The sequence below is a fragment of the Ranitomeya imitator genome, chromosome 5 (assembly GCF_032444005.1).
Source record: "Ranitomeya imitator isolate aRanImi1 chromosome 5, aRanImi1.pri, whole genome shotgun sequence".
NCBI lineage: Eukaryota > Metazoa > Chordata > Amphibia > Anura > Dendrobatidae > Ranitomeya > Ranitomeya imitator.
This window is the reverse complement of record NC_091286.1, coordinates 190,429,658-190,456,532: the sequence shown is the minus strand read 5'-3', so window position 1 is coordinate 190,456,532 and position 26,875 is coordinate 190,429,658. Positions and strand designations below refer to the sequence as shown.

The 26,875-nt window shown below is 46.6% G+C and overlaps 1 protein-coding gene across 2 annotated transcripts in view; it reads right to left on the bottom strand.

Annotated features, from left to right (window-relative positions):
* LYST (lysosomal trafficking regulator) overlaps nt 1–26,875 on the bottom strand; it is a 604,516-nt gene that overhangs the window by 314,453 nt on the left and 263,188 nt on the right. For both annotated transcript variants that reach the window (XM_069769439.1, XM_069769441.1), the window contains exons 20-21: nt 10,932–11,130; nt 10,131–10,229 (exon numbers count right to left, since the gene is read on the bottom strand). In XM_069769439.1, coding sequence (XP_069625540.1) covers nt 10,131–10,229; nt 10,932–11,130 — 298 coding nt within the window. The remainder of the gene's footprint in view (nt 1–10,130; nt 10,230–10,931; nt 11,131–26,875) is intronic.

Genomic DNA, 26,875 nt, shown 5'->3' with positions numbered 1-26,875 from the left:
CAGTAGGACCCAGGCATGGCTTTCCGGGCAGGATCCCCCCCATGCAGCAGGACCCAGGCATGGCTCTCCGGGCAGGACCCCCCCCATGCGGCAGGACCCAGGCATGGCCTATCGGGCAGGATTCCCCCCATGCAGCAGGACCCAGGCATGGCCTTCCGGTCAGGACCCCCCCCCCCCATGCAGCAGGACCCAGGCATGGCTTATCGGGCCGGCCCCACCACGATGCAGCTGGACCCTGGCAGGGCTTTATGTTCCCCCCCCAACGATGCAGCAGGACACTGGCAAGGGTTTATGTTACCCCCCAGCGATGCTGCAGGACCCTGGCAGGGCTTTTTGTTCCCCCCCACCACGACGCAGCAGGATTCTGGTGAGGCCGAGTGATCGTCAAGCGCAATGGACTTTGACACAGTGCAGCCAGACCCTGACGTGTCTCCCGCCACCACGCTACAGCATATGAGCCCACCAAGACGTCCCCCTACCAGGCAAACCCAAACAAAAACTCAGTAAAAAAAAAAACACTTAGTATTCCTCCCCCTTCACCTACCGATGTGTCTGTATTGTCAGTTTTACCACAATGAGGAAGGTGCTCACTGCAATAGGAGGTGCTCAGGAGAAAACAGTAATATATATGAGGAAAACTCCGGCACACTACAAGTCCAAAAATAATTTGTATGTTTTATTTATCAACAATGAATGGCACATAATAGGATTTCCAAAAAAAGGGAGGTCGTTCTGTACACTTTATTAGGACATATACAATTTCTTTTCTCTCAATGTTTCGGTTAAAGAGCCTTTCTCAAGAGATGTCCTTCTGAAATATATATAAGAATAAATCAATAGAAAAACAAAGACACATAACGAGAGAACAAGGGAATAGAGAGAACAATACATCATGTCCTCCCTATGAAGTATGATATGGTATGGTGTATATAAGACAAAATGTCATCTGACAGATTTATGATTCAGAGGAGGCTTTTAACAAAAAACGGAGACAATTCACCTATGGATATAACGGCACTCCCAGAAAAAGCCACCAAAAATGCGGAAATGGAAAATATGATCCGAAAAAGAGACCAGACTCAATCCCATTGTATAGAAATATCCGTATATGCTGCCATGCATATGCTGTTTAGAAGTACAGATAGATATGCGCGTATGCAAAATACAATTGTATTTTGCATACGCGCTTATCTATCTGTACTTCTCGCTTATCTATCTGTACTTCTAAACGGCATATACATGGCAGCATATACGGATACCTGGATATACGGATACCCACTCCTGGTTTTGGATTACAAAAAATGAAATTACATACATATGTACTGGCTGTTTTTGGGCAACCTTGGTTTGGAGAGGAAAAAGATAGGAGACACGGTTAACACAACCAACACTAAAGTTTATTTATTTGAAATTTTTTTTTCATTGTAGAAACACGGGTATTACATACCTGGTAATGTGTTTTTTCATGAGACATGACGGCACCACGAGAGAGGGGATCTGCCCATCAAGGACAGGAAACCTTCAAGATAAAAGGGGCGGCTCCTCTCTCCACATCAGTTGTTTTACAGAGTACGAGAGGAACTCCGCTGGTTAGTGTACACATAAATAATACATCCTATACGGTTCTATTCACCGTTACCCCAGGGAGTGTATAATACAAATAATGCTAATAATGCACCCAACTAATGACGTGATCAAAAGGGTGGGAATATAAGGGTGCCGTCATGTCTCATGAAAAAACACATTACCAGGTATGTAATACCCGTGTCTTTCCATCATACATGACGGCACCACGAGAGAGTTACAGAGATTTGTATTCTCTTCTAGGGAGGGATCACTGCTTGTAACACTCTTCTCCCAAAAGTGAGATCAGAGGTAGCAGATAGGTCTAGCCTATAATGTTTAAAAAATGTAGACGGAGAGGACCAAGTGGCCGCCTTACAGATTTGGTCGATGGTAGCATCTGCTCTCTCCGCCCACGACGTCGCCATGGCCCTCGTGGAGTGGGCTTTCAGACCCTGTGGAACAACCCTGCCTGCACTACTATATGCTAGAATAATGGCCTCTCTCACCCATCTAGCTATAGTCTGTTTTGAGGCTTTAAGGCCCTTCCTTGACCCCTGGAATGAAACAAATAAAGCCCTCTGTTTCCTCCAGGATTTAGTCACCTCTAGATACTGTAGGATACATCTTCTAACGTCTAGGCAATGGAGTCTCTCCTCTTTTTTGTTACTGGGATTGGGACAGAAAGAGGGTAGGGTTATATCCTGAGCTCTATGGAATCTCGATACCACTTTGGGCAGATATGCCGGATCTAATTTTAATACAACCCTATCGTCCATAATTTGTGTGTAAGGGGGGTCAGCTGACAACGCGTGTAAATCCCCCACACTACGGGCCGACGTAAGTGCCACTAACAAAGCTGTTTTTAATGTTAGTATTTTATCAGAAGTTGTATTTAACGGCTCAAAGGGGCTTTCCGTCAGGGCAGTTAACACTAGATTTAGATCCCATGGTGGAGGAGTAGGAGATGGGACAGAGTCAGCTCTACTACAGGCTCTGATAAATCTCACCACCCACCTATTACTTGCCAGGTCACAGTTGAATAGGGCTGCTAAGGCTGAAATGTGTACTTTGAGGGTACTAACAGCTAACCCCAGATCTAAGCCCTTCTGCAGGAACTCCAGTATTGCCACTATCGGGACCTCCCCTTCCCGTACTGGCCCTGAGCTGGACAGGAATTTCTTCCATATCCTTCCATAGATCTTGGTCGTTACTGGTTTTCTGCTGCTGAGCAAGGTGGATATTAACCCAGCTGAGAACCCTTCTTTCTCTAGTAACGACCGCTCAAATGCCAGGCTGTCAAATGAAGCCCGGAGTTCTGCGGGTGGTTGAAGGGACCCTGAGTTAGAAGGTCCTGGTCTTCCGGGAGAACCCACGGGTCCGTCACTGACATCACTCTCAGCCAGTAGAACCACGGTCTTTTCGGCCAGAAGGGCGCTATCACGATCACTCTGGCCTTGTCTTCCCTGATCTTCCTCAGAACCACTGGGATTAGACATATCGGTGGGAAGGCATACAGGAGTCCAGATGTCCATTTTATGCTGAAGGCGTCTACTGCCAACGGCCTGTCTGTAGGGTTCAGGGAGCAGAATTTTTGGACTTTCTTGTTGACTTTTGAGGCAAAGAGGTCCACCCTGGGTTTTCCCCACATGTGCACTATCCGTTGAAAAACGGACTTTTTTAGGGACCATTCCCCTTGCCTCAAGTGGTTCCTGCTTAGAAAGTCTGCCTTTATGTTGTCCACACCTCGGATATGCAGGGCCGATAATGACAGGAAGTGCTTTTCGGCTAGAGACATGAGTCTTGTGGTTATGTGCATCAGTGCCCGAGAGCGGGTGCCTCCCTGGTGGTTCACGTATGCGACCGCTGTTCGGTTGTCCGATAGGACTCTCACATGATGCCCTGCCAAGTGTGGAAGTAATCTCTCTAGCGCCCTTTCTATTGCTAGGAGCTCCCACTCGTTTGAGGATAGATCTTTCTCCTCTTGAGCCCAGGGGTCTTGGACCCATAGTGTGTCTGAGTGAGCTCCCCATCCCCATGGACTGGCGTCCGTTGTGATTACCATGGAGGCTGTGAATGTCCAGGGAACTCCTCTGGGGGATGACTCTATCTGTAACCACCATCTGAGAGATTGGAGCACAGAGAGTGGGAGAGTGAGCTTCTGCTCTAACTGTCCCTGAAGTTCTCGGTCGTTGTGCAGCACACACCATTGCAGTTCTCTTGCATGGAACTGGGCCCATTTTACTGCCGGTATGCAGGAGGTTAGGGACCCTAACACCGACATGGCCCTTCTCAAGGTCATTTCCGGCTTTTTTAATGTGGCCATAATCATCTGTTTGATTTTTTCCTCTTTTTCTTCTGGGAAGCGGCACTCCTGTGTCACGGAGTCCACCGTTATCCCCAGGAAATTCTGGACCATTGCCGGCTCTAACTTGGACTTCTTGAGATTTAGTTGCCATCCCAGTGTCTGAAGAGTGTCCATCACTATCCTGACCTGCTCCTGACAGTGAGAAAAGTTCTTTCCCACTATCAGGAAGTCGTCCAAGTAGGGAATTAATAGAGTGTCCTTTTCCCTGAGATGTGCTGTGACCTCTGCAATCAGCTTCGTAAATACGCGTGGGGCGGTTGCTATCCCAAAGGGCAGAGCCCTGTACTGGAAGTGACGCAGCTGGGACCCCATCTGAACTGCCACTCTGAGGAACTGACGATCTTGCTGTCTGATTGGGACGTGATAATAAGCGTCCTTGAGGTCGAGGACGGACATGTAGCACTGGGGATAGAGAAGTTTCACCGCAGATTTTATGGTCTCCATCTTGAACGATGGTATTACAAGAAATTTGTTGAGGCCTTTTAGATTTATAATTGTCCTCCAAGAGTTGTCCGGTTTTTTTATGAGAAAAAGAGGGGAATAAAATCCTTCCCTCCTTTCGTCTATAGGAACTTCTTCCAAGACGTGCTTGTCTAGGAGTGATGTTACTTCCCCCTCCAGACTGTCTTGCTTCTCTTGGGAGGACTGTACTGGGGTCTGCATATACCTTCTTGGAGGCCAGTGATGAAATTTTAGCTTTAGGCCTGATCCATATGCTGGAGGAGATCCTCTCCCAGGCTGGAAGGAAGTGAGAGAGCCTCCCTCCCACCTGAGAAGGACCGTCACTGGGAGGGTTTTTTGGTGTCTCTGGGGGACTTGCCGAAGTAGAAGCCCTTTCCTCCCCTGGGTCGCTTGTCCAGGTTGCTCCTGTCCCGGTCTCTGTATTGCTGCCTTCGGAACTTTTGGCCTCTCCGAAAGGTGCGACGAAAGGGCTGAAACGGCTGTCTTGGGAAGTTCTTCTTTTTATCACCGGCCTTCTCCAGTACCTCATCTAATGCCGGTCCGAACAGGAAGTTTCCCTCACAAGGCAAAGAACAAAGCTTCATTTTGGCCTGAGTGTCCCCTGGCCAGCATTTGAGCCATACGGCACGGCATCCAGTGTTAGCTAATGCTGCTGATTTTGCTGCCAGCCTAGCAGAGTCTGCTGATGCTTCAGCCAGAAACATAGCCGCTGCCCTCATAGTTGGAAGTGACTCTAGAATAGCTTCCCTGGGAGCTTTTTGCTCCACCTGTTCCTCCAGGTTGTCTATCCAGATCTTAAGGGATCTGGCGACACAAGTGGCCGCGATAGCTGGCCTTAGTGCTCCCGCTGAGGCTTCCCAAGCTGTCTTCAGGGAACTGTCCACCTTCCTGTCCAGAGGTTCTTTTAAAGAACCTAGGTCCTCGAACGGCAGGGAGGACTTCCTGGCCACTTTTGAGACCGCCACATCGATTTTTGGGGCTCTGTCCCAAGATGAGGATGCTTCCTCTTCAAAGGGATACCGTCTTTTAAGGGAGGTAGTTATCTGGGACCTCTTTTCCGGCCTTTGCCATTCCCTTTTGATTAGTTCTTGAATTTGATCATTAACAGGGAATGATCTCCATTTCTTCTTTTGTAGGCCACTGAACATGAGTTCCTGGGCTGTCTTTTTGGCCTTCTCCTCTACCAGCCCCATGGTAGAGCGAACAGCTTTAATAAGTTTATCTGTAGCCTCTGCTGGAAAGGTGTCTTCCTCCTCAGAGCTACTATCAGAAGAGCGGGCCGTATCAGAATCCTGCTCTGACCCCGAGGAATCCCTTTGGGATGCTATAGAGGGGCTGGATCTGTCCCTAGATCTGGCATCTGTGTCAGGTGTCTGTAATGCTCTTACGGATTTGGAGACTTCGGACTGGATCAGAGATCTTAAGCTGTCCGTAAAGGAGGGTGTTTCCTCCGCCACAGTCTGGTTAATACAGTCCTGACACAGTTTTTTACCCCAAGATGATATTAAGGGCTTTTTACATAAGGGACATTCTCTATTTTTAGTCTTCGTTTTATATTTTTTGGTGACCTCCTATACTCCACCCCGCAATGTATGTAAGAAAAGAGGGGAGAGACGGAGATAAGAGAAGAGAAAAGAACAGGCATTAGCGTACTGGACTTTCTCGTAGTTCACTCACCACTCGGACGTTTTCAAAGTACAGGAACCGGATCCGGAGGTTGGCTGGTCTTCTCCGTGTCTCCCAATGAGACTAGGGATCCCTCCTTGGTATGCCGTATATTGTCCGAGCGGCTTCTGCTGCTGCCATGGCGGGTCTGGCTCTTTTCGCTTGAGCGAGACCGCCTCTCCTGCACCTCCTGCTGTGGCATCACATGCTCTGGCGAGAAACTCTCCATTATACGCACCCGCACGCAACAAGAGTAGTCACCTTCAACCTGCCTGGTTTAGTGACACAGGGCAGCGCAGCTGGCTTGTTTAAATAGATTCACTCTTCTTCTTTTTTTTTTTTAATGAATCACCTGGTTGATCCTGCTACCATTGGTCGCTTCATTAATCATGAATGATTACCTGGCTGATCGTGCCTGCACCACTTCCGGTGCACGTGAAACAATCAACTACCTGGTTGATCCTACGCCTGTCAGCTGTCAGCGCGACCTTGCGCTATATGCATATGTCCAAGCGCGCACCTGGCAACCACATCCGGTGCGCGCTTTAATATCCACCATTTACCTGGTTGATCCTGCCTCTGTCTGAGCAGTGCGCGCGCATCCGGACCTTACTTCCGGTGCGCGCTTTCATATCCCCCATTTACCTGGTTGATCCTGCCTGGCAGAGCAGCACGCGCGCACCCGGCCTCACTACCGATGCACGCCGCTGTATTATGCTCCATGCGCGCACCCGGTCACCACTTCCGGTGCGCGCCGCCTTTTTGGGTCCCCCCGGCGCCATGCTCCTGCACGAGGGTTCCCGCTGCCGCCGGCTTCAGCGCTTTACCTCCAGGCGCGCACCCGGCTCTGCCTGCGGTGCGTGCCGAAGAATCTGTCCCCCCCCTGCTGCGCCCATACCTCCCCGGATACCTGGTGTCAGCTGGAGGGACTTCCGGGAGTATCCACGCCACAACGTCAGGCAGTGCCTCTTCACTCACAAGACTCTGCTTCAAACCTCTGCCTCAGGTACCGTCAAGGAGGAGGGGGAAGGGGGGAGACCTGCACTCGACAGGGAGGGCACCAAACCTCCGAGGAGCTTACCTCGCCCGGGCACCGATGTGCCTCACGGGCTGCATGGCCACCTTTGGTCAACAGGGGGGGCACCATAAAGTGACCCCCGTGGACAGGCAGGATTTCTGCTCGACAGGGGGGGGAACGCGCCTGCGGCCCCCATGGAGTATCTTCACCCGGGCGTTCGCCTCGCAGGCTGTGGCCATGCTTCGCTCAGGGGGGGCATGATATACATTGACCCCCGAGGCGACTACGGGTACCTGGTGACGGGTGCAGCAGACAGCGCCTGCCCAAATCCACCCGACCCAGGCCCCGGCATCCTCTTCTGTCTTCAGACGACTTCCATCTTGAGGGTTCCCCGTCAAGGACAGGAAACCAACTGATGTGGAGAGAGGAGCCGCCCCTTTTATCTTGAAGGTTTCCTGTCCTTGATGGGCGGATCCCCTCTCTCGTGGTGCCGTCATGTATGATGGAAAAAATTACTGTTAAAGATAAAGATACAACAGGACATTTATACAACATTGTCCTGCCATGACACACGTCCAATATCTGATACAAAATAGGCCGCAAATTGGTCCTGCATGAGACCAACGGCTGCAGTTGACCGCAGCGGGTGATGCTGAAAATCAGGCAGTGGGTGTGCAACTGGTTCATCCAGTTCAATGTGGGGTCGCTCCTTAGTAATTATGTAATTGTGGAGAACCACACAGGCTTTGACCACCTCGTCAACTGTTTCCACTTTTAGATTTATGGCGGTTGCAAGAATGCGCCATTTAGCAACCAGAATGCCAAAGGTACACTCTACTGTTTTCCGGGCCCTGGTCAGTCTGTAGTTGAAGATCCTTCTGGTGTGGTCCAAGTCCCGACTGGAATATGGCTTCAGTAGATTTTCACACATCTGGAAGGCCTCATCCCCAACCATAACAAATGGCAGCGGTGGGCCTTGAGTGTTGGGGAGAGGCTGTGGAGGAGGAAAATTAAAATTGTTGCCATACACACGACGGCCCATATCAGAGCTCTTGAAAGTCTGGGAATCATCGCCATGGCCAAAAGCTCCAATGTCCACGGCGATGAAGCGACAGTCCGCATCAGCTATTGCCATGAGCACTACAGAAAAATATTTTTTGTAGTTGAAAAACTCCGATCCGGTTCTGGCAGGTTTGATAATGCGGATGTGCTTTCCATCCACCGCCCCTAAACAGTTGGGGAAATCACACACATTCAAAAATTTATCTGCAATTTCACGCCACCTGTCCACGGTGGGTACTGGTATAAACTCCTCACGTAGTACGTTCCATAAAGCCCGACAGGTGTCCACAACTATTCCGGAGAGGGTGGATATTCCAAGCCAGTATTGGAAGTGGAGGGAAGATAAACTCTCCCCTGTCGCAAGAAATCTAGAAGAAAAACACAAAAAAAACATTACAATCTAGTCTTTTTATGGTGTGGTTTAAAAAAAAAAAAAAAGAAGAAAACATAACAAAAAATGTCAGAATAAAAAAAAAGGACTGTCATTGGTTTAGATTTTGAACGTACCTTAATGTCACCAGCAGACGTTCCTCGGGTGGTATCGCTCTACGGAGCTGGGTGTCCTGGCGCCGTATGACTCCTTGGACACAAGACAGCAAATCCCGGAACGATGCTTGTGACATTCTCGTGTACTCCTGGAACTTCTCTGGGTTGGCATTCAGCTTGGCATAGAGCGTGTGATAGGTTCCACGGCTCTCACGCACTTCTATTATGGGGTGCCTCCAAAAACGCCGACGTTGTTTCCTTATCTATCTTTCGCGGTTTCGGTCTTGCTCCCAAGCAAAAGCACAGGACAGAAAAATCTTGAAGCTGAAATCCAGGTTGAAATAAAAGCTCTCCATGCTAAGATCCATCATGACACAGGAAACTGTAGCAAGCAGTTAACATTTCAGTAGCCCTAGGGTCTATATATAGAGAGCCCATCATATACGCCCTCTCTATTCCCATTGGTGGTGTCACAATATCTTTTTTTGGCTCCTGTGATATTTTTGGACTTGTGCAAAAAAAAAACGCAAACGCATGCAAAAACGCATGTAAACGCGTGTAAACGCTGCGTTTTTGTAGAAGCATGCGTTAACGCATGCGGCAAAAAAAACGCAGCGTTGACATGTGTTTACATGCGTTTTTGCATGCGTTTAAAACGCGTTAAAAACGCATGCAGATGAAAACGCAAGTGTGAAACCAGCCTTATAAGCAGCAATGTCTTTGACAATAAAGCCCTTTTGGTGAAAAGCAATGATGACTGTTTTCTAATCATGGTTAGCAAAAAAGGACAATTATTTCAAGCACCAGCCCATGACAGCGTGATATTGGCTGCCTTGTCCTCATCATCATTTTCTCCTAAACGAAAAAGAATATTACAGAAATTATGTAATCCGTTCAGTTTGTGGCATGGCGGAAAATCAGCGGAAGTAGAAGTTTTGTAATTAGACAATCTAAAATTAATGCAAATTGCTACTATAAAAACTAACTGAAGCAGCAAAATAAGCAAAAATCTAAACTTTTGTCATAAGCAAAACATTTGTCCATAACTGTATATTCCACAACAGATCTCTATATTTTCATATCTTCAAATAAAGCACAACAAATCAGCCAGTTCTTTTTAATACAATGATCTTAGTGAGCTACTTCCAGATGTCATTCTATATAATCTGTGTTGGCTGTAAAAAGACAAATGATGAAAATATTAGTCTGTTGAATAAAAAATGTTGGCTTCAAAAACAGGACTCTCTGATATTATTGGGAGTTGAGTAAAGCTTAGCTTTCCTTAGGGTAGCTCCAGATCATTTTTTTGCAATAGCAAGACTCTTTGTGAACAAAATGACTTATTTTGAAGCCCTATTCTTTTGCCTTCTAAGGAAGAAAATTTTTCTTCCTGACCTCAAAAAAATGGAATCACCAATTAATTATTGGGTAAGCATCTAATTTAAGGGGTTGTCCAGGCTTGGAGTTGAAGTCTGCAGTCTATCGCTATATGAAATTCTAACTGACCTTTTGTTGAAAACACCGTACTGATTGAAGATTGCCCTCCAAGTGAAGAATGTCTTTGACTTATTACAGATTTAAGTTTCTCTTGAAATATCTTATCATCTGACGAGAGACAAATAACAAAATTACTATTTAAAATAAAAAAAGGTCAAAAGTAAAATTAAGAAATTCTCAACATTCACAGTAATATATCCCCAAAACTATATATATATATATATATATATATATATAAATATACTGGAGGAAATCATGCCGAGACGCATGAAAGCTGTGATTAAAAATCATGGCTATTCCACAAAATATTGATTTCTGAAATCTTCCTGAGTTAAAACATTAGTATTGTTGTTTCTAAATGATTATAAACTTGTTGTTGTTTTTTTTTTTTTTTTTGCATTATTTGAGGTCTGCAAGCAATGCATTTTTTTTTGCTATTTTGACCACTTCTCATTTTCAGTAAATAAATACAAAATTTATTGCTTGGAAATTTGGAGACATGTTGTCAGTAGTTTATAGAATAAAAGAACAATTTACATTTTACTAAAAATATACCTATAAAGAGAAAAATCAGACAAACTGAAAATTTTGCAATGGTCTCTTAATTTTTGCCAGAGCTGTATATTAAATGGTCTTTTTTTGGCTTTCTTTTCATAAAGAGAAGTAGCAAACTTTTTAGTACATCAAATGAAAATGTTTTAAGAATAAGTTGCTATAATGGGTCGAGAAAACATATGCTATTTTTCACAGAAAAAGCAAGTGGTTACCCAAAATTGAAGTAAAACAACCTAGAAAAAGATGGCAACTCACCTATGTGTAAGGAAAATAAAAAATTATTGGGATTATGACAAACAAAAGTGTTTGTTGGTGGATGGACTGCCAATAAAAAACTGACGATTAACTTCAGTAGGTCCAACTCTGGAGGTGATCCAAGTACTTCTTCAATAATTTTTATATAAGATCCACACACCTCTTGGGGAATAGATGTTATATAGCCTTCCCTGTGTTCCTGGTGGTGGAAAAAAACATACATTGAAAATCATTAACACATTTATTTTACGAAATGCAACTACAACTATTAAAACGTAAATATAATAAAACAAAAGTGACTGGGCTGAAAATAAGTCTGTGAGTTAATGACTAGAACATTGTAGCATCTGTATTTAGAAACGGTTACCCTTAAAGTCAAAGTATTGCTTGCTAACTTTATCTCTGAAGCTTTTAGTTTTATCACTTCGGCTTACACTATCAATATGAAGACATTTGTACTTGTAATGATGGTGGTGATAAGCTGATACAGTAAGTATTTCCCTATGAAATGGAAGATTTATTTTTTATTGTTTTCAAGTTCTTTAAAGTGTAAAACTGCAAAGTGCTTGTAAATACAATTATTAAAAAAGTGCTCCATTCTTACAGTTTACTGCTTGTTGTCTAGATTATTGTCTGTGGTTGCAGGCTATCAGCAATGGCCAGCAAGGAGTTCAGCAATTGCAAACACTGAACTAAACGAGTCTGGTAGAGAAGTAATTGTAACTTGGTGAAATGTTACGTTGATGCATTACATAGTAGTTCTCCACTTATTTAGTATTCAGGGTGTAGGTATACACTTAGTGTGTAAGACACGGTACAGCAGGAGTAATCTGTTATCTGAATCTTATGGTGTGTGCTAGTTGTGAGTGTGGTGATTACTTTGGTAATTACTTCACTCAGACTTGGTAATGACTTGGACAGATACATCACACAGGATGTAGGGAAAAAAGCAATAGCAGTTAGTGTAGTGTGGGAACTGTAGAGAATTTTTAATTCAAGCATATTAGAAATTAGATCAGATTACAGCACAAAATATGTAGTGATTTAGATTAAAACGTATTTGACTTTCGTACTACCCCTTTAACTTCTTCTCAACTGTTTTTTTTTTTCAAAGATCGTTTTGCTTCTCTGCAAAACACTGAACAGAAATTCGCCCAGATTCTGTCAGTCATCAACAACTGTCAATGAATAGCCAGGCCTTTCCCCGGGAAGGAACAACCACGGGAAGGGCAGCATCCTATGAAGGAAAGCCACCTATGCCAAGCATGGTATCCATCCACAGACAGCTGTTTCGGGGTTTTTGCCCCTCATCAGTGTGGAGTAGGAATCTGGCTATTAGGAGCAGTGCCTAGTAAAAAGGCTATAAAGGCACAGATGATTGGCCTCAGGGAGACCAAAACATCCAACACCGCGGAGACACCATCACGTATTTCTCAACGCAGTGATTCCAGAACACTGCCCCCATCCCTTATGGGAAATATGCAGATGCATGTAAAGAAGCTGCGGAGACACCATCACATGTTTCTCGACGCAAGCAGTGAATAGCCAGGCCTTTCCCCGGGAAGGAACAACCACGGGAAGGGCAGCATCCTATGAAGGAAAGCCACCTATGCCAAGCATGGTATCCATCCACAGACAGCTGTTTCGGGGTTTTTGCCCCTCATCAGTGTGGAGTAGGAATCTGGCTATTAGGAGCAGTGCCTAGTAAAAAGGCTATAAAGGCACAGATGATTGGCCTCAGGGAGACCAAAACATCCAACACCACGGAGACACCATCACGTGTTTCTCAACGCAGTGATTCCAGAACACTGCCCCCATCCCTTATGGGAAATATGCCTTTATAGCCTTTTTACTAGGCACTGCTCCTAATAGCCAGATTCCTACTCCACACTGATGAGGGGCAAAAACCCCGAAACAGCTGTCTGTGGATGGATACCATGCTTGGCATAGGTGGCTTTCCTTCATAGGATGCTGCCCTTCCCGTGGTTGTTCCTTCCCGGGGAAAGGCCTGGCTATTCACTGCTTGCGTCGAGAAACATGTGATGGTGTCGCCGCAGCTTCTTTACATGCATCTGCATATTTCCCATAAGGGATGGGGGCAGTGTTCTGGAATTACTGCGTTGAGAAACACGTGATGGTGTCTCCGCGGTGTTGGATGTTTTGGTCTCCCTGAGGCCAATCATCTGTGCCTTTATAGCCTTTTTACTAGGCACTGCTCCTAATAGCCAGATTCCTACTCCACACTGATGAGGGGCAAAAACCCCGAAACAGCTGTCTGTGGATGGATACCATGCTTGGCATAGGTGGCTTTCCTTCATAGGATGCTGCCCTTCCCGTGGTTGTTCCTTCCCGGGGAAAGGCCTGGCTATTCACTGCTTGCGTCGAGAAACATGTGATGGTGTCTCCGCAGCTTCTTTACATGCATCTGCATATTTCCCATAAGGGATGGGGGCAGTGTTCTGGAATCACTGCGTTGAGAAACACGTGATGGTGTCTCCGCGGTGTTGGATGTTTTGGTCTCCCTGAGGCCAATCATCTGTGCCTTTATAGCCTTTTTACTAGGCACTGCTCCTAATAGCCAGATTCCTACTCCACACTGATGAGGGGCAAAAACCCCGAAACAGCTGTCTGTGGATGGATACCATGCTTGGCATAGGTGGCTTTCCTTCATAGGATGCTGCCCTTCCCGTGGTTGTTCCTTCCCGGGGAAAGGCCTGGCTATTCACTGCTTGCGTCGAGAAACATGTGATGTTGTCTCCGCAGCTTCTTTACATGCATCTGCATATTTCCCATAAGGGATGGGGGCAGTGTTCTGGAATCACTGCGTTGAGAAACACGTGATGGTGTCTCCGCGGTGTTGGATGTTTTGGTCTCCCTGAGGCCAATCATCTGTGCCTTTATATCAACAACTGTCAAGTCACGTTAGTAACCAAAGGGGACAGAGTCCATTAAAAGTTTGTAATTTTGAAACACGACTTACAGAAAATTAGAAAATTATTGAATAGCAGAATTTCCGGAGCAGAGGATTCTCAGAGGCCTATGCTGGCTCAAATTGCAGAATTAAAGAAACAAATGAATGTTTTCAGTGAAAGAAATGATGTCTGGATAGGGAGCCTGCCAGACAAAACGGAAGGAGTTGATGCCGTATCCTTTGTAAAAAAAAACTAGTTGAAAGATCTGTTGGGTGCAGAAGTCGTCTCGCTGTTCTTTACCATCAAGAGAGCACATAGAGTTCCCACACGACCAGGCCCTCCTGTTCGCCCTCCTAGGCCATCATTGGCCTGACTATTGCATTACTGTGATAGAGATGCCATATTCAGGGCTATCCTCCTGAAGGGTAAGGTGCTGTCTGATAACAATTCTTTTTACTAGCACTTGCGGATTACTGTGATTTTTGGAAACTGAGTGTTTTTGGTTCTACTATGCTCTTTTGTGTCTTCCAGTTTCTTGGTGGTGTGTGAACATGTTCCTACAGACTTGTTCACTGTGCAAGTAGCCCATGTGTTCCTGATAACAATTCAGTAGCTTTTTACCCAGATTTCTCAGTTGCTGTCAGAAAACAATGTACACTATTCTTTTAAGTGCGTAGCTCAAACTGTGAAAAAAGTGGTATGAATGCACTATGTTTTTCCATGCAAAGCTAACAGTAGTAGATGGGAAATCAACCCATTTCTTCACATCTACTGCCAACGAGTTGGTGTGGGTTGAACCTGTGCCTCATACTCAACACGAGAATGAGAGAGGGAAAAGGATACCATAATTCCAGCTGCCATACCTATGGCTGTGAGGACTCTTGGACTTTATAAAGAGCCATTGTAATGGATTTTGTTAAGAAACACATATAATTTGATTACAGGAGACATATCTCACGTGTCTGAATATCCTAGTGCTAAAAAAAAGCCTGGATAGATAGAGCATACTATGCCACTTATTCTAACTATATCCCTACCACTGGAAATTACACATGCTGCACATGATCATTTTATCATGTTTGATGATGTTATGGTACACTTCATGCTAGTTATTTTTTTCTTTTTAACTGGTTAAAAATGTTACATGCTTCTACAGTGGGGGAAATAAGTATTTGATCCCTTGCTATTTTTGTAAGTTTGCCCACTGACAAAGACATGAACAGACTATAATTTTAAGGGTAGGTTAATTTTAACATTGAGAGATAGAATTTCAAATATAAAATCCAAAAAACCACATTGAATAAATTATATAAGTGTATTTGCACTTTTCAGAGAGAAATAAGTATTGTATCCCCCTACCAACCATTAAGAGCTCTGGCTCCTAAAGACCAGTTTGACGCTCCTAATCATCTTGTTACCTGCATTACCTTTCTTACATAGTCACCCTCATAAAAGACTCCTATCCACAGACTCAATCAGTCAGACTCTAACCTCTACAACATGGGCAAGACCAAAGGGCTTTACAAGGATGTCAAGGACAAGATCATAGACCTTCACAAATCTGGAATGGGCTACAAAAACATACATAAGACCCTGGGGGAGAAGGACACAACTTTTGGTGCAATAGTAAGAAAATGGAAGAAATACAAAATGGCTGTCAATCGACATCGATCTGGGGCACCATGTAAAATCTCACCTTGTGGGGTAGCCTTGATCATGAGGAAGGTGAGAGATCAGAATAAAAGTACATGGGGGGGGGGGGGGGGAGACTTGCTAATGATCTCAAGGCAGCTGGGACCACAGTCACCAAGAAAACTATTGGTAACGCATTACACCGTAAAGGTTTAAAATCCTGCAGTGCCTGCAAGGTCCCCCTGCTCAAGAAAGCACATGTGCAAGCCAGTGTGAAGTTTGCCAATGAACACCTGGATGATTCTGTGAGTGAGTGGGCAAAGGTGCTCTGGTTAGATGAGACAAAAAGTGAGGTCTTTGGCATTAACTCAACTCGCCGTGTTTGGAGGAATAGGAATGCTGCCTATGACCCAAAGAACACCATACCCACTGTCAAGCATGTAGGTGGAAACATTATGTTTTGGGGGTGTTTCTCTGCTAAGGGAACAGGACTACTTGGACTGCATAAATGGGAGAATGGATGCAGCCGTGTACTGTAAAATCATGAGTGACAACCACCTTCCCTCCTCCAGGACATTAAAAATGGGTCGTTGCTGGGTCTTCCAGCAAGACAATGACCCAAAATATGCAACCAAGGCAACAAAGGAGTGGCTCAAAAAGAAGCACATTAAGGTCATGGAGTGACCTAGCCAGTCTCCAGACCTTAATCCCATAGAAAACTGATGGAGGGAGTAGAAGGTCCAAGTTGACAAGCGACAGCCTCAAAATCATAATGATTTAGAGATGATCTGCAAAGAGGAGTGGACCAAAATTCCTCCTGACGTGCGCAAACTTCATTATCAACTACGAAAAACGTCTGACTGCTGTGCTTGCCAACAAGGGTTTTTGCTTCCAAGTATTAAGTCTTGTTTGCTAGAGGGATCAAATACTTATTTCTCACTGCAAAATGCAAATAAATTTATATAATCTTTACAATGTGATTTTCTAGATTTTATTTTTAATATAATATCTCTCAATGTAAAAATTAACCTACCCTTAAAATTATAGACTGTTCATGTCTTTGTCAGTGGGCAAACCTACAAAATCAGCAAGAGATCAAATAATTATTTCCCCCACTGTTTGAGGTTCACTTTTTGTATTGAAAAACTGAAATAAATTAACTTTTTAATGATATTCTAATTTTGTGAGAAGCACCTGTATATTGTTGATACCCAGCCTTCATGTAAGCGGCACTGGACCCAGGCACAGAAGGAATTACTTATTCTGACCAAGGAGCAGACTCAAAAGAAACTGCTGGCAAAAGATGATGCTATATTTGAAATATGGGATAAAATCTGATTATAGGGAATCCTATTGGGAAAATGCATACCAACATGTAAGTGATTAATGGAATTTTTCAAAATTTTTATCAAGATTTGTACACTTCTAAATGTGACCAAGTCTCCCAGCTGTAATCTCCATTCTATCCGGTCTTCCCCTGTAGTGCTGTCCCATAAGCAATTACAGGCACTAGATGCCCCGATTAGTAAAAAGGAAATAGATGGTGCTATTAAAGCACTGATAGTTAAGTAGGGGATTGAAACAAGACTAATTGTGATTTGGTTAGACATCATTTGTTTGCGCTCTATGAAAACATTTTTAAGTGAGGGAGCTCCCTGACTGTGAGAAAGGCTATAGTTGTGGTCTTACTGAAGTCCAGGAAGGACTTATGTCTCCAGAATCTTAATTTCTAATTTTGTTAACACAGATATCAAAATGTATAGCTAAAATATTGGTTACTGTCACCATTAATACATCCTGTCTAGAGTTGGGTGAACTGTAACAGTAAAGGTCAGCGTCCTCACCGAACACTTACTATTTGGGCACGGACCCAGTACACTGACTTCACCAGGAAGTCCATGTTACTGTTCGGGTTCGCCCCCCCAAATACCAGGCGCTTGTCGCGCTGTCATGCACATGACAGCGTGGCAAACACCGCTTCTGATCAACAATAAAATTATCACCGTCGGTCAGATAGCCGCAGTTCTCTTGCTGTCAAATGACAGCACGAGCGAGCATGCAGCTGTGATCGGAGTTATAAAGTTTATTGGAGTCAGCTAATGGCACTATAGCTGCCATCAGCTGACACTAATAAAAGCTAATAAAAGCGAGAGCAGGAGCGGCTGATGGGAGTATTCATCAGCTGGCTCCTGCACTGTAAGTAAATATTTAAAAAAGAACGGTGTGGGTTCCATTATATTTTGAGAGCCAGCCAGAAAAAACTCACAGCTGGGGCTGCAACCCTCAGCGGTCAGTATTAACAAGGCTGGATATCAAGAATAGATGGGTCGCCACGTTTTTCTAATTATATAAATAAATAATTTAAAAAAAAAATGATGTAGGGTCTCCCCTATTTTTGACAACCAGCCAAGTTAAAGCAGACAGTTGGGTGCTTCCTATTTTCAGGCTGGAAAATGGCCATAGATATTGCCTCCTCCAGGGTGAAGCCGCCCAGAAAAGGTGCATCTATTAATTTTGGCACTTTGCCTGGCTCTTACCACTTGCCCTGTACCAGTGGCAATTGGGGTTCATATTTGTGGGGTTTATAACACCTTTGTATTGTCCGGTGACATCAAGCCCACACATTAGTAATGGACAGCCGTGTAACAACCCTGCTGGCATCACTGCATGGCCTCCCATTCCCCACCTGCATTACACTTAAACTCACTTCTCTGGGCCATATTGTGACTTCTCTCTGCTGCCAGCTTCAAGCTGTGTGCCTCATGTCTGCTGCTTGCTCTGTGCATGCTGTCTGTGCGCATAGGGGGGCAGCGCCGGCAACTGCTGTGTTTTATTGAGACTGTGTGCACCTTGCTAAGGTGTCCCTGGCCAATTTCAATGAGGCTTCCTGTATTTAAGACATCCCCACCCATTGGTGGGGGCCTGTGCAACTTACTCCCTCAGTCAGTTCTTAGCTGCTGAGGTGCCAGGCCCTGTTCTCTCTGTGTCCGCCACCCAGTGGGTCTCTGTCCTGTGTTTGCCACCCAGTGGGGCTTTGTACCCAGCCTTGTGTCCTTATGTAGCCACCCAGTGGGGCATTGTACCCTGGCTTGTGTCCGTATTCTGTGCCTTGTCACGTTCCTGACTCTGTCTTAGTCTAGTCCTGTTCCTGTGTTCGTTTATATCCGTCTTGGTTTGCATTCTCTGCTGTGCGTACTCTGTGTGCTTTGCTCTGCTCTGCACTCTGTATCTAGCTTTGCTCTGCTCTGCACTCTGTGTCTTGCTCTGCTTTCGGCTCTGCTCTCTGCGACCTTGCTTTGCTCCTTGCTCTGCACTCTGTGGCTTTGTTCTGCTTTCAGTTCTGCACTCTGTGTCTTGCTTTGTTCTGCTTTCGGCTCTGCTCTCTGCAACCTTGCTTTGCTCCTTGCACTGCATTCTGTGACCTTGTTCTGCACTCTGTGGTTTTTCACTCAGCTCTGCACTCTGACTTTGCTCTGCTCTCAGCTCTGCACTCTGTGGCTTTGCTCTCGGCTCTGCTCTCTGTAGCTTAGCTCTGCACTCTTACCTTGTTCTGCTCTCAGCTCTGCATTCTGTGGCTTTGCTCTCGGCTCTGCTCTCTGTAGCTTTGCACTCTGACTTTGCTCTGCTCTCAGCTCTGCACTCTGTGGCTTTGCTCTGCAGCTCCGCCTCCTGCTCTTGGCTGCACCACCTGCGTTTCCGCACTTGGCTCCACCTACTGTTTTTGGCTCTGCCTCCTGCGTTTCCGTGCTTGGCTCCGCCTCCTGCTCTTGGCTCTGCCTCCTGCATTTCTGTTCTTTGTTCTGGCTCCTGTGCTTCCGCTGTGCATCTGCTCTTGCGGTCTTTCTCTACCTATTCATAAGTCCTCCTGTCTGAATAGGTTCTTACCTGTTTTACATACCTGCCTCCAGACCGGTCCCTACCGGTTCTTCCAGTGTACCAGCCTTGTCCGCCAATCCTGCTAGAGCCAGCTGTACCTGCCTGCCAACCAGAGAGCCAGCCGTGCCCGCCTGCCTGTCAGTGTCTCTGTTGTACCCGTCCGCCTGCCTGTGTCCCAGCCATGCCCGCCTGTCTGCCAGAGTGCCAGCCGTACCCGCTTGCCTGTCTATGTTCCATTCCCCGGTGGGATCAGCAGTCACAGCCAGACACCACCCTGGAGTGGTACCTGGTAGCTTCCTGTCACACAAGTCTGACCTCACCATCAGAGGCTCCAGCGAATACCAAGGAAGCTACGTAGTTACGCCCCTTCCAGGGAAGTCTGGTCTGTGGCACAGTGGGGACACACCCCCACCAACCAGTCTGGGCGCAAGCGTGACAGTTTTCACAGGCCATGTTCTCCGCTGAGTCCCATGTGCCTTCGCTCTCGGAGTAAGATGAACTCTCTTCTTGCCAGTATTGGCCTCCGAGGAAAATGTTTGCCCAGTCTGAAAGCCAGTCCTTCACTGCTCCATCCCCAATTGTCATCTCTAATGAGCTGTTTGATCGACTTCAAGCCTGCGCTCCTAATGACGAATCCATCCCAGCAGATCCTCCATGCTACGATGGGGATCCAAAGCAATGTCGTGTGTTCTTGGAGCGGTGCTTGCATTATTTCAAGTGGCATGCTCCCTATTTCCCCACAGACTGGTTGAAAGTAGGTTTCTTTATGACCTACCTAAGAGGAGATGCTTTGATGTGGCTCAACCCCCACTGGGAAGCAGGGGACCCCATCGTCTCGAATCTGCCGTCCTTCCTGGTGGCCTTCTGTAAAGCCTTCGATAAGCCTAGTACTGCATCTCCTGAAAAGTCTTCCCCTCCAAGCTCACAGAGATGGTCCAGACGAAAGAAACAAGTAGGTAAACCATTGCTTCCGTCCATGACCGTTCAAGACTCACCTGTTCCACAACCTGCCGAAGCAGCCACCCGAGCAAGATCCAAGAGGTCTAAAAGAATGGGCTGGCAAATCTGCAGCCTGAATATTGTGCTGAGGTTCAAATACGGTATCCCTGTGGTTGTAAAGGACATTCAGATGGTCTCTGCCCTGTGAAGTCTGTACTCCAAAACCATGGGCCAGTAGGAGAGGCTGCCCCTGGCTAAGTTAATGACTGTTTCTCTGCCTTCTGGGAGCTTTGGTTTGTTTAAGCCGCCTGTCATACGGAGTCGGTGTATGGTCTCCGTTCTACAGCTCCAGAACCCGGTGTGGGCGTTGTCTGATAATGGCTGAGCCCTGATACAGAGCAGTCTAGTCCTGTAAGGACAACTACAGCTCTAAGTTGGAGCTTTATACATGAAGAAAATTGTTTTCCGTATGCTGTCTGTTATGCCCATGGGTCATTCTGAGCCAAGGACTCTATCACCCGCTCTAGTCAAGAGTTCCAATAAAGTGCTTCATTTGAACTTACCCAGTCTCGAGAAGTGTCTGGTTCCCATGCGTCAAAGACACTCAGCAGTGTCATCTTCTTCTTCAGCTGGTCTGCTAGTCGTCGAGTCAAGGTGTGCTGATGTCACCGAAGATGGGATAACGGTGACGATGTCTCCACACATCTTCAGCGATTATACCAGTAAACAGATCGTTGTCGAGTCTAGGTGTGTTAACGTCACCGAAGATGGGGAAGCGGTGACGATCTCTCCACAAATCTCCAACGACTATACCTGTAATCCGTCCCTAGGAACATCCCCGCAGTTTGGACGATTTCTTCTGGATAATGAGCAGAAGATGGTTCCTATGTGAACACCTTCAGCATCCTTGTGGCCAGCTGGTGAAGATTTCAAAATAGAAGTTTGTTCACCTCAATTTTTCTCTGACCTGATGGAGGTGTTGTTCTCCACACTCATCCCCATTGATCTTTCCTGTGTTCAGTATCCATGAACTTCTCTGCTACCTGTTGGACAAAAGTTGAACCCCGTGAGAGGGTTTCCAGTATCCAAGTGTCTGGCTGGTAAAGATGTTAAGACCGCAGCATTCAAGTCCCTCTTACCTGTCTACCTGGAGGAGGTGGTCCAGTTCATTGTGGAAGCTAACCCTGTTGAGCAGAGACTTTGTTTTCTGAGATTCCTGGTGACCCGCCTGCCTAATTCTACCCTGAAGATCTCATGTTGGCCTGGACAGTGTGTGGACCTATTTTTCTTTTGCAAATCATCCTGGCGAGCTTGAAGAAGAGGAGCCGTAAAGGGGAGGTACTGTAACAACCCTGCTGGCATCACTGCATGGCTTCCCATCCCCCACCTGCATTACACTCAAACTCATTTACTTCTCTGGACCTTGTTGTGACTTCTCTCTGCTGCCAGCTCCATGCTGTTTGCCTCATGTCTGCTGCTTGCTCTGTGCATGCTCTGTCTGTGTGTATAGGGGGGCGCCGGCAACTCCTGTGTCTTATTGACATTGTGAACATAAGGATGAATGACCTCGGGGAGATCACAACATCCAACACCGGGGAGACACCATCACGTGTTTCTCAACGCAGTGATCCAGAACACTGCCACCAATCCCTTATTGGGAAATATGCAAATGCATGTAGAAAAGCCGCGGAGACACCATCACGTGTTTCTCAACGCAAGCAATAAATAGCCAGGTCTTTCAACGGGAAGGAACAACCACGGGAAGGGCAGCATCCATAAAGGAAAACCACCTATGCCAAAACATGGTATCCATCCACAGACAGCTGTTTTGGGGTATTTGCCCCTCATCAGTGTGGAGTAGGAAACTGGCTATTAGGAGCAATGCCTAGTAAAAGGACTATAAACATGAGGATGAATGACCTCGGGGAGATCAAAACATCCAAAACCGCGGAGATACCATCACGTGTTTCTCAACGCAAGCAATAGCCAGGTCTTTCACCGGGAAGGAACAACCACAGGAAGGGCAGCATCCATAAAGGAAAGCCACCTATGCCAAAACATGGTATCCATCCACAGACAGCTGTTTCAGGGTATTTGCCCCTCATCAGTGTGGAGTAGGAAACTGGCTATTAGGAGCAGTGCCTAGCAAAAGGACTATAAACATAAGATCGGGGAGATCAAAACATTCAAAACCGCGGAGACACCATCACGTGATTCTCAACGCAGTGATCCAGAACACTGCCACCATCCCTTATGGGAAATATTATTTAGATTGTGTGCACCTTGCTAAGGTGTCCCCGGCCAATTGCCATGAGGCTTCCGGTATTTAAGACTTCCCCACCCATTGGTGGGGGCCTGTGCAACTTATGCCCTCAGTCAGTTCTTAGCTTCTGAGGAGCCAGGCCCCGTCTCTATGTTTGCCACCCAGGGTGGTGTTGTACCCTGGTCTGTGTCCTGTGTTTGTCATCCAGTGGGGCCTCGTACCCTGGCCTATGTCCGCCAACCAGAGGGGCATCGTACCCTAGCTTGTGTCCATGTCTCTGTGCTTTGTCCTGTTCCTGACTTTGTCTTAGCCTAGTCCTGTTCCTGTGTCCGTTTATATCCCTACCTTGGCTTCCTTTCCCTGCTGTGCGTTCTCTGTTGTGAATTCCGCTCTTGGGCTCCCTCCGGTGGTTGTAAGTAGCATTTTTGTGAGTTCTGCTCCTTGGCTCCCTCCTGTGGTTTTGAGTGGTTTGGCTGCTTCTTGGATTTAGCTTCAGGAGCTGTTTTCACTGATCGTCTTTCTGGCTCGGCTATATTAGTCTGGCCTTATCCCTCATTCAATTCCAGTTGTCAATTGTTCCTGCCTGGAGTCATTGCTCTTAGGACTTTCCTGACACTCTGACCAGTTCATCAAAGCTAAGTCCTTGCTTGTCCTTTTGCGGTTCTCTTATTGTGGACTTTGTTGTTCAGCACTTTCTTTGTTTTTGTTCATTTGCCCAGCTATTCAGTATGGATCTATTCAGCTAAGCTGGAAGCTCTGGGCAGCAGAGTTTGCCCTCGACACCTTTAGTCAGGTGTGTAGATTTTTGCATTTCTCTGCGGTGGACTTTTTCTAGTTTTTATTACTGACCGCACAGCGTTCTGTCCTGTACTATTTTCTAGCTAGAAGTGGCCTCCTGTGCTAAATCTTGTTTCATACTACGTATGTCATTTCCTTCTCCTCTCACAGTCATTATTTGTGGGGGGCTAATCTATCCTTTTGAGGCAAGATAGTTTTCCTGCTTCTATCTTTAGGGGTAGTTAGCTCTTAGGCTGTGACAAGATGCCTAGGTAGAGTTAGTAGCATTCCACGGCTACTTCTAGTGTTGTGTTGAGCTTAGGGACTGTGGCCAGTATAGTTGCCACCTGCTCAGAGCTAGATGCATGTCGCTCCTTAATCACCAGATCATAACAGTTCTCTGTGTCTTGCTTTGCTTTTGGCTCTGCTCTCTGCGACCTTGCTTTGCTCCTTCCTCTGCATTCTGTGACCTTGCTCTGCTCTGTGGTTTTGCTCTGGGCTCTGCACTCTGACTTTGATCTGCTCTCAGCTCTGCACTCTGTGGCTTTGCCCTCGGCTCTGCTCTACAGAACTTTGCTCTGCACTCTGGCCTTGCTCTGCACTCTGTGGCTTTGCTCTCTGGCTCTGCTCAGCTCTCGCTCTGCGGCTCTGCTCCTTGCGGTTCTACCTGGCTCCGCTCCTTGTGGTTCTACGCCTCTTGCTCTTGGCTCCGCCTCCTGTGTTTCTGCACGTGGCTCCATCTCCTGCTCTTGGTCCTGCCTCCTGTGTTTCTGTATGTGGCTCCGCCACCAGCTCTTGGCTCCGCCTCCTGTGTTTCTGCACGTGGCTCCATCTCCTGCTCTTGGTCCTGCCTCCTGTGTTTCTGTATGTGGCTCCGCCACCAGCTCTTGGCTCCGCCTACTGCGTTTCTGCACGTGGCTCCATCTCCTGCTCTTGGTTCTGCCTCCTGTGTTTCTGTATGTGGCTCCGCCACCAGCTCTTGGCTCCGCCTCCTGTGTTTCTGCACGTGGCTCCATCTCCTGCTCTTGGTTCTGCCTCCTGCGTTTCTGTATGTGGCTCCACCTCCTGCTCTTGGCTCCGCCTACTGCTTTTGTGTGCTTGGCTCCTCCTCCTGGCTCCATCTCTTGCGTCTCTGTTCTTGGCTCTAGCTCCTGTGCTTCCGCTCTGCATCCACTCTTGCGGTCTTTCTCTACCTATTCTTAAGTTCTCCTGTCTGATCAGGTTCTTATCTGTTTTACATACCTGCCTGCAGACCGGTCGCTACCGGTTCTTCCTGTGTACCAGCCTAGTCCACCTGTCCTGCCAGAGAGCCACCCATACCTGCCTGCCAACCAGAGAGCCAGCCGTGCCCGCCTGCCAGTGGCTGTTGTACCCGTCCGCCTGCCTGTGTCCCAGCCGTGCTCGCCTGTCTGCCAGAGTGCCAGCCGTGCCCGCTTTTCTGTCTATGTTCCGTTCCCTGGTGGGATCAGCAGCCACAGCCAGACACCACCCTGGAGTAGTACCTGGTAGCTTCCTGCCGCACAAGTCTGACCTCACCATCAGAGGCTCCAGCGAATACCAATTAAGCTACTTAGTTACGCCCCTTCCAGGGATTTCTGGTCTGTGGTCCAGTTGGGCCACACACCCGCACGCCCGCGCAAACCAGTCTAGGGCATGAGCGTGACAGATACCAAACAGTTAGGAAGCGACAATGGTCCACCTGGTGTTTTTGGCAGGATTATTTAAATTTGTAGATTTGGTGGATGGAAACACATTGGAAACTCTCTCGTTTGATGCTATAAAATCGAAATTTGCTATAACTAATAGAGAGGTTATTCCAGTTCATGTAGATTAAGCACCTGGAGTCTTCACTATATGGCTCGTTGACGGTTTCTCAGCCAATGGAATTTGAGAGGCTTTGTAAGAAAGGCACGTCTACTGAAAAGGTTATTATTCGATATTTACAGGATCTTGGGTTCTCCCCGGACTAACCCCCCTTTAAAACATTCATATACGATTAGATTGGATTCACTCCTGGGAAGGACGCTGTCTCCCCAATGCTGGCAGAATTTATGGGAAAAGGCAGCCAAATCCTCTATTTGCACCCTTTCTAAGGAAAACTAATAACATTTTTTGATGTTTTGGTATCACACTCTGGTGCTCCTTCACAGATTGAACCACCAGCTCCCAAATATTTGCTGGCGTTGTTGCTCAGCCCCGGGTTCCCAATTTCACATTTTCTGGTCTTGTCCTAGGCTGGCTGGATTTTGGGAAAATGTGAACATTTTAATACAAAAGGTTCTATATGTGGAGGTTGAGCTGATATATACATGTTAAATGTTTCCCCTAGAGGGATGGGGAAGAATTCGACCAGACTGCTGTTACATCTGTTGACGGCAGCTAGATGTTTGATTGACCTTCATTGGAGACAGACTACCTTATCAGAAGGTTTTGGATAGAATAGTTGTCATCTGCAGCACGACAGCCTCATCGAATGTTTGGACAGATTTGAGACCGTCTGTGCTCCCTGGGACTATTTTAGGGCCCAAAACAACAGTTAAGAGCATGATGGTTTTTGAACAGGTTTCTTCTTCCCTTCCCTATGTGTATGTCTCATCTTATTTAGTATTCTGGTTTTATAAGAATTGTAATGGTACGTTTCCATGGTCAGTAAACGCTTCAGGTTTGACGCTGAATTCATCCACAGCATAAAACCCGCTGCGCCCAGATGTTATAGCATAGTGGATGGGATTTGAAGAAATGCCATCTCTACTATGCGTGCAGGGACGCCTCCGGCATCCCTGCGGAGAAGTACATGTGGCGCGTCTTTCGAGACCGCTGCACGTCAATTTATCTTGCAGAGATGCTCCATATCCGCAAGATAAATTCGCCATCCAATGTATTGGGAACAGTGATTCTGCATGGTTCAATGAACACATGCGGAATCACCTGCGTTCAAAAGTCGGCAATGCTTTGGACGGAGCGGACATGTGCTGCGTCCAAAGCGCTGCCGGTTCCTGACTGTGGAAACATACCCTCATAGGTGTATGCGGATGGAGTCATCTTAGGCTACTTTCACACTTGCGTCGTTTGGCATCCGTTGCAATCCGTCGTTTTGGGAAAAAAACGTATCTTGCAAATGTGCCCGCAGGATGCGTTTTTTCCCATAGACTTGTATTAGCGACGGATCGCGACGGATGGCCACACGTCGCGTCTGTCGTGCAATGGATCCGTCGTGTTTTGGCGGACCGTTGGCACGAAAAAACGTTCAAGTGAACTTTTTTTCTACCGGTGATGCGCGGCCGAAACTCCGCCCCCTCCTCCCGGGACTTCAGAATGGCCAGCGGATGCGTTGAAAAACTGCATCCGCTGCCCACGTCGGACACAAATTTCACACCATGCATTGGTACGTCGGCCCGACGCATAGCGAAGGACCAGTACCAACGCAAGTGTGAAAGTAGCTTTAACTTGGCATCATTTATAACTGCTGTTGAACTTCCTGTCTTTTCAGTTCAATTGCACAATATATTTTGAGTTCATTCTAAATGTACCACATTCTTTCTGTT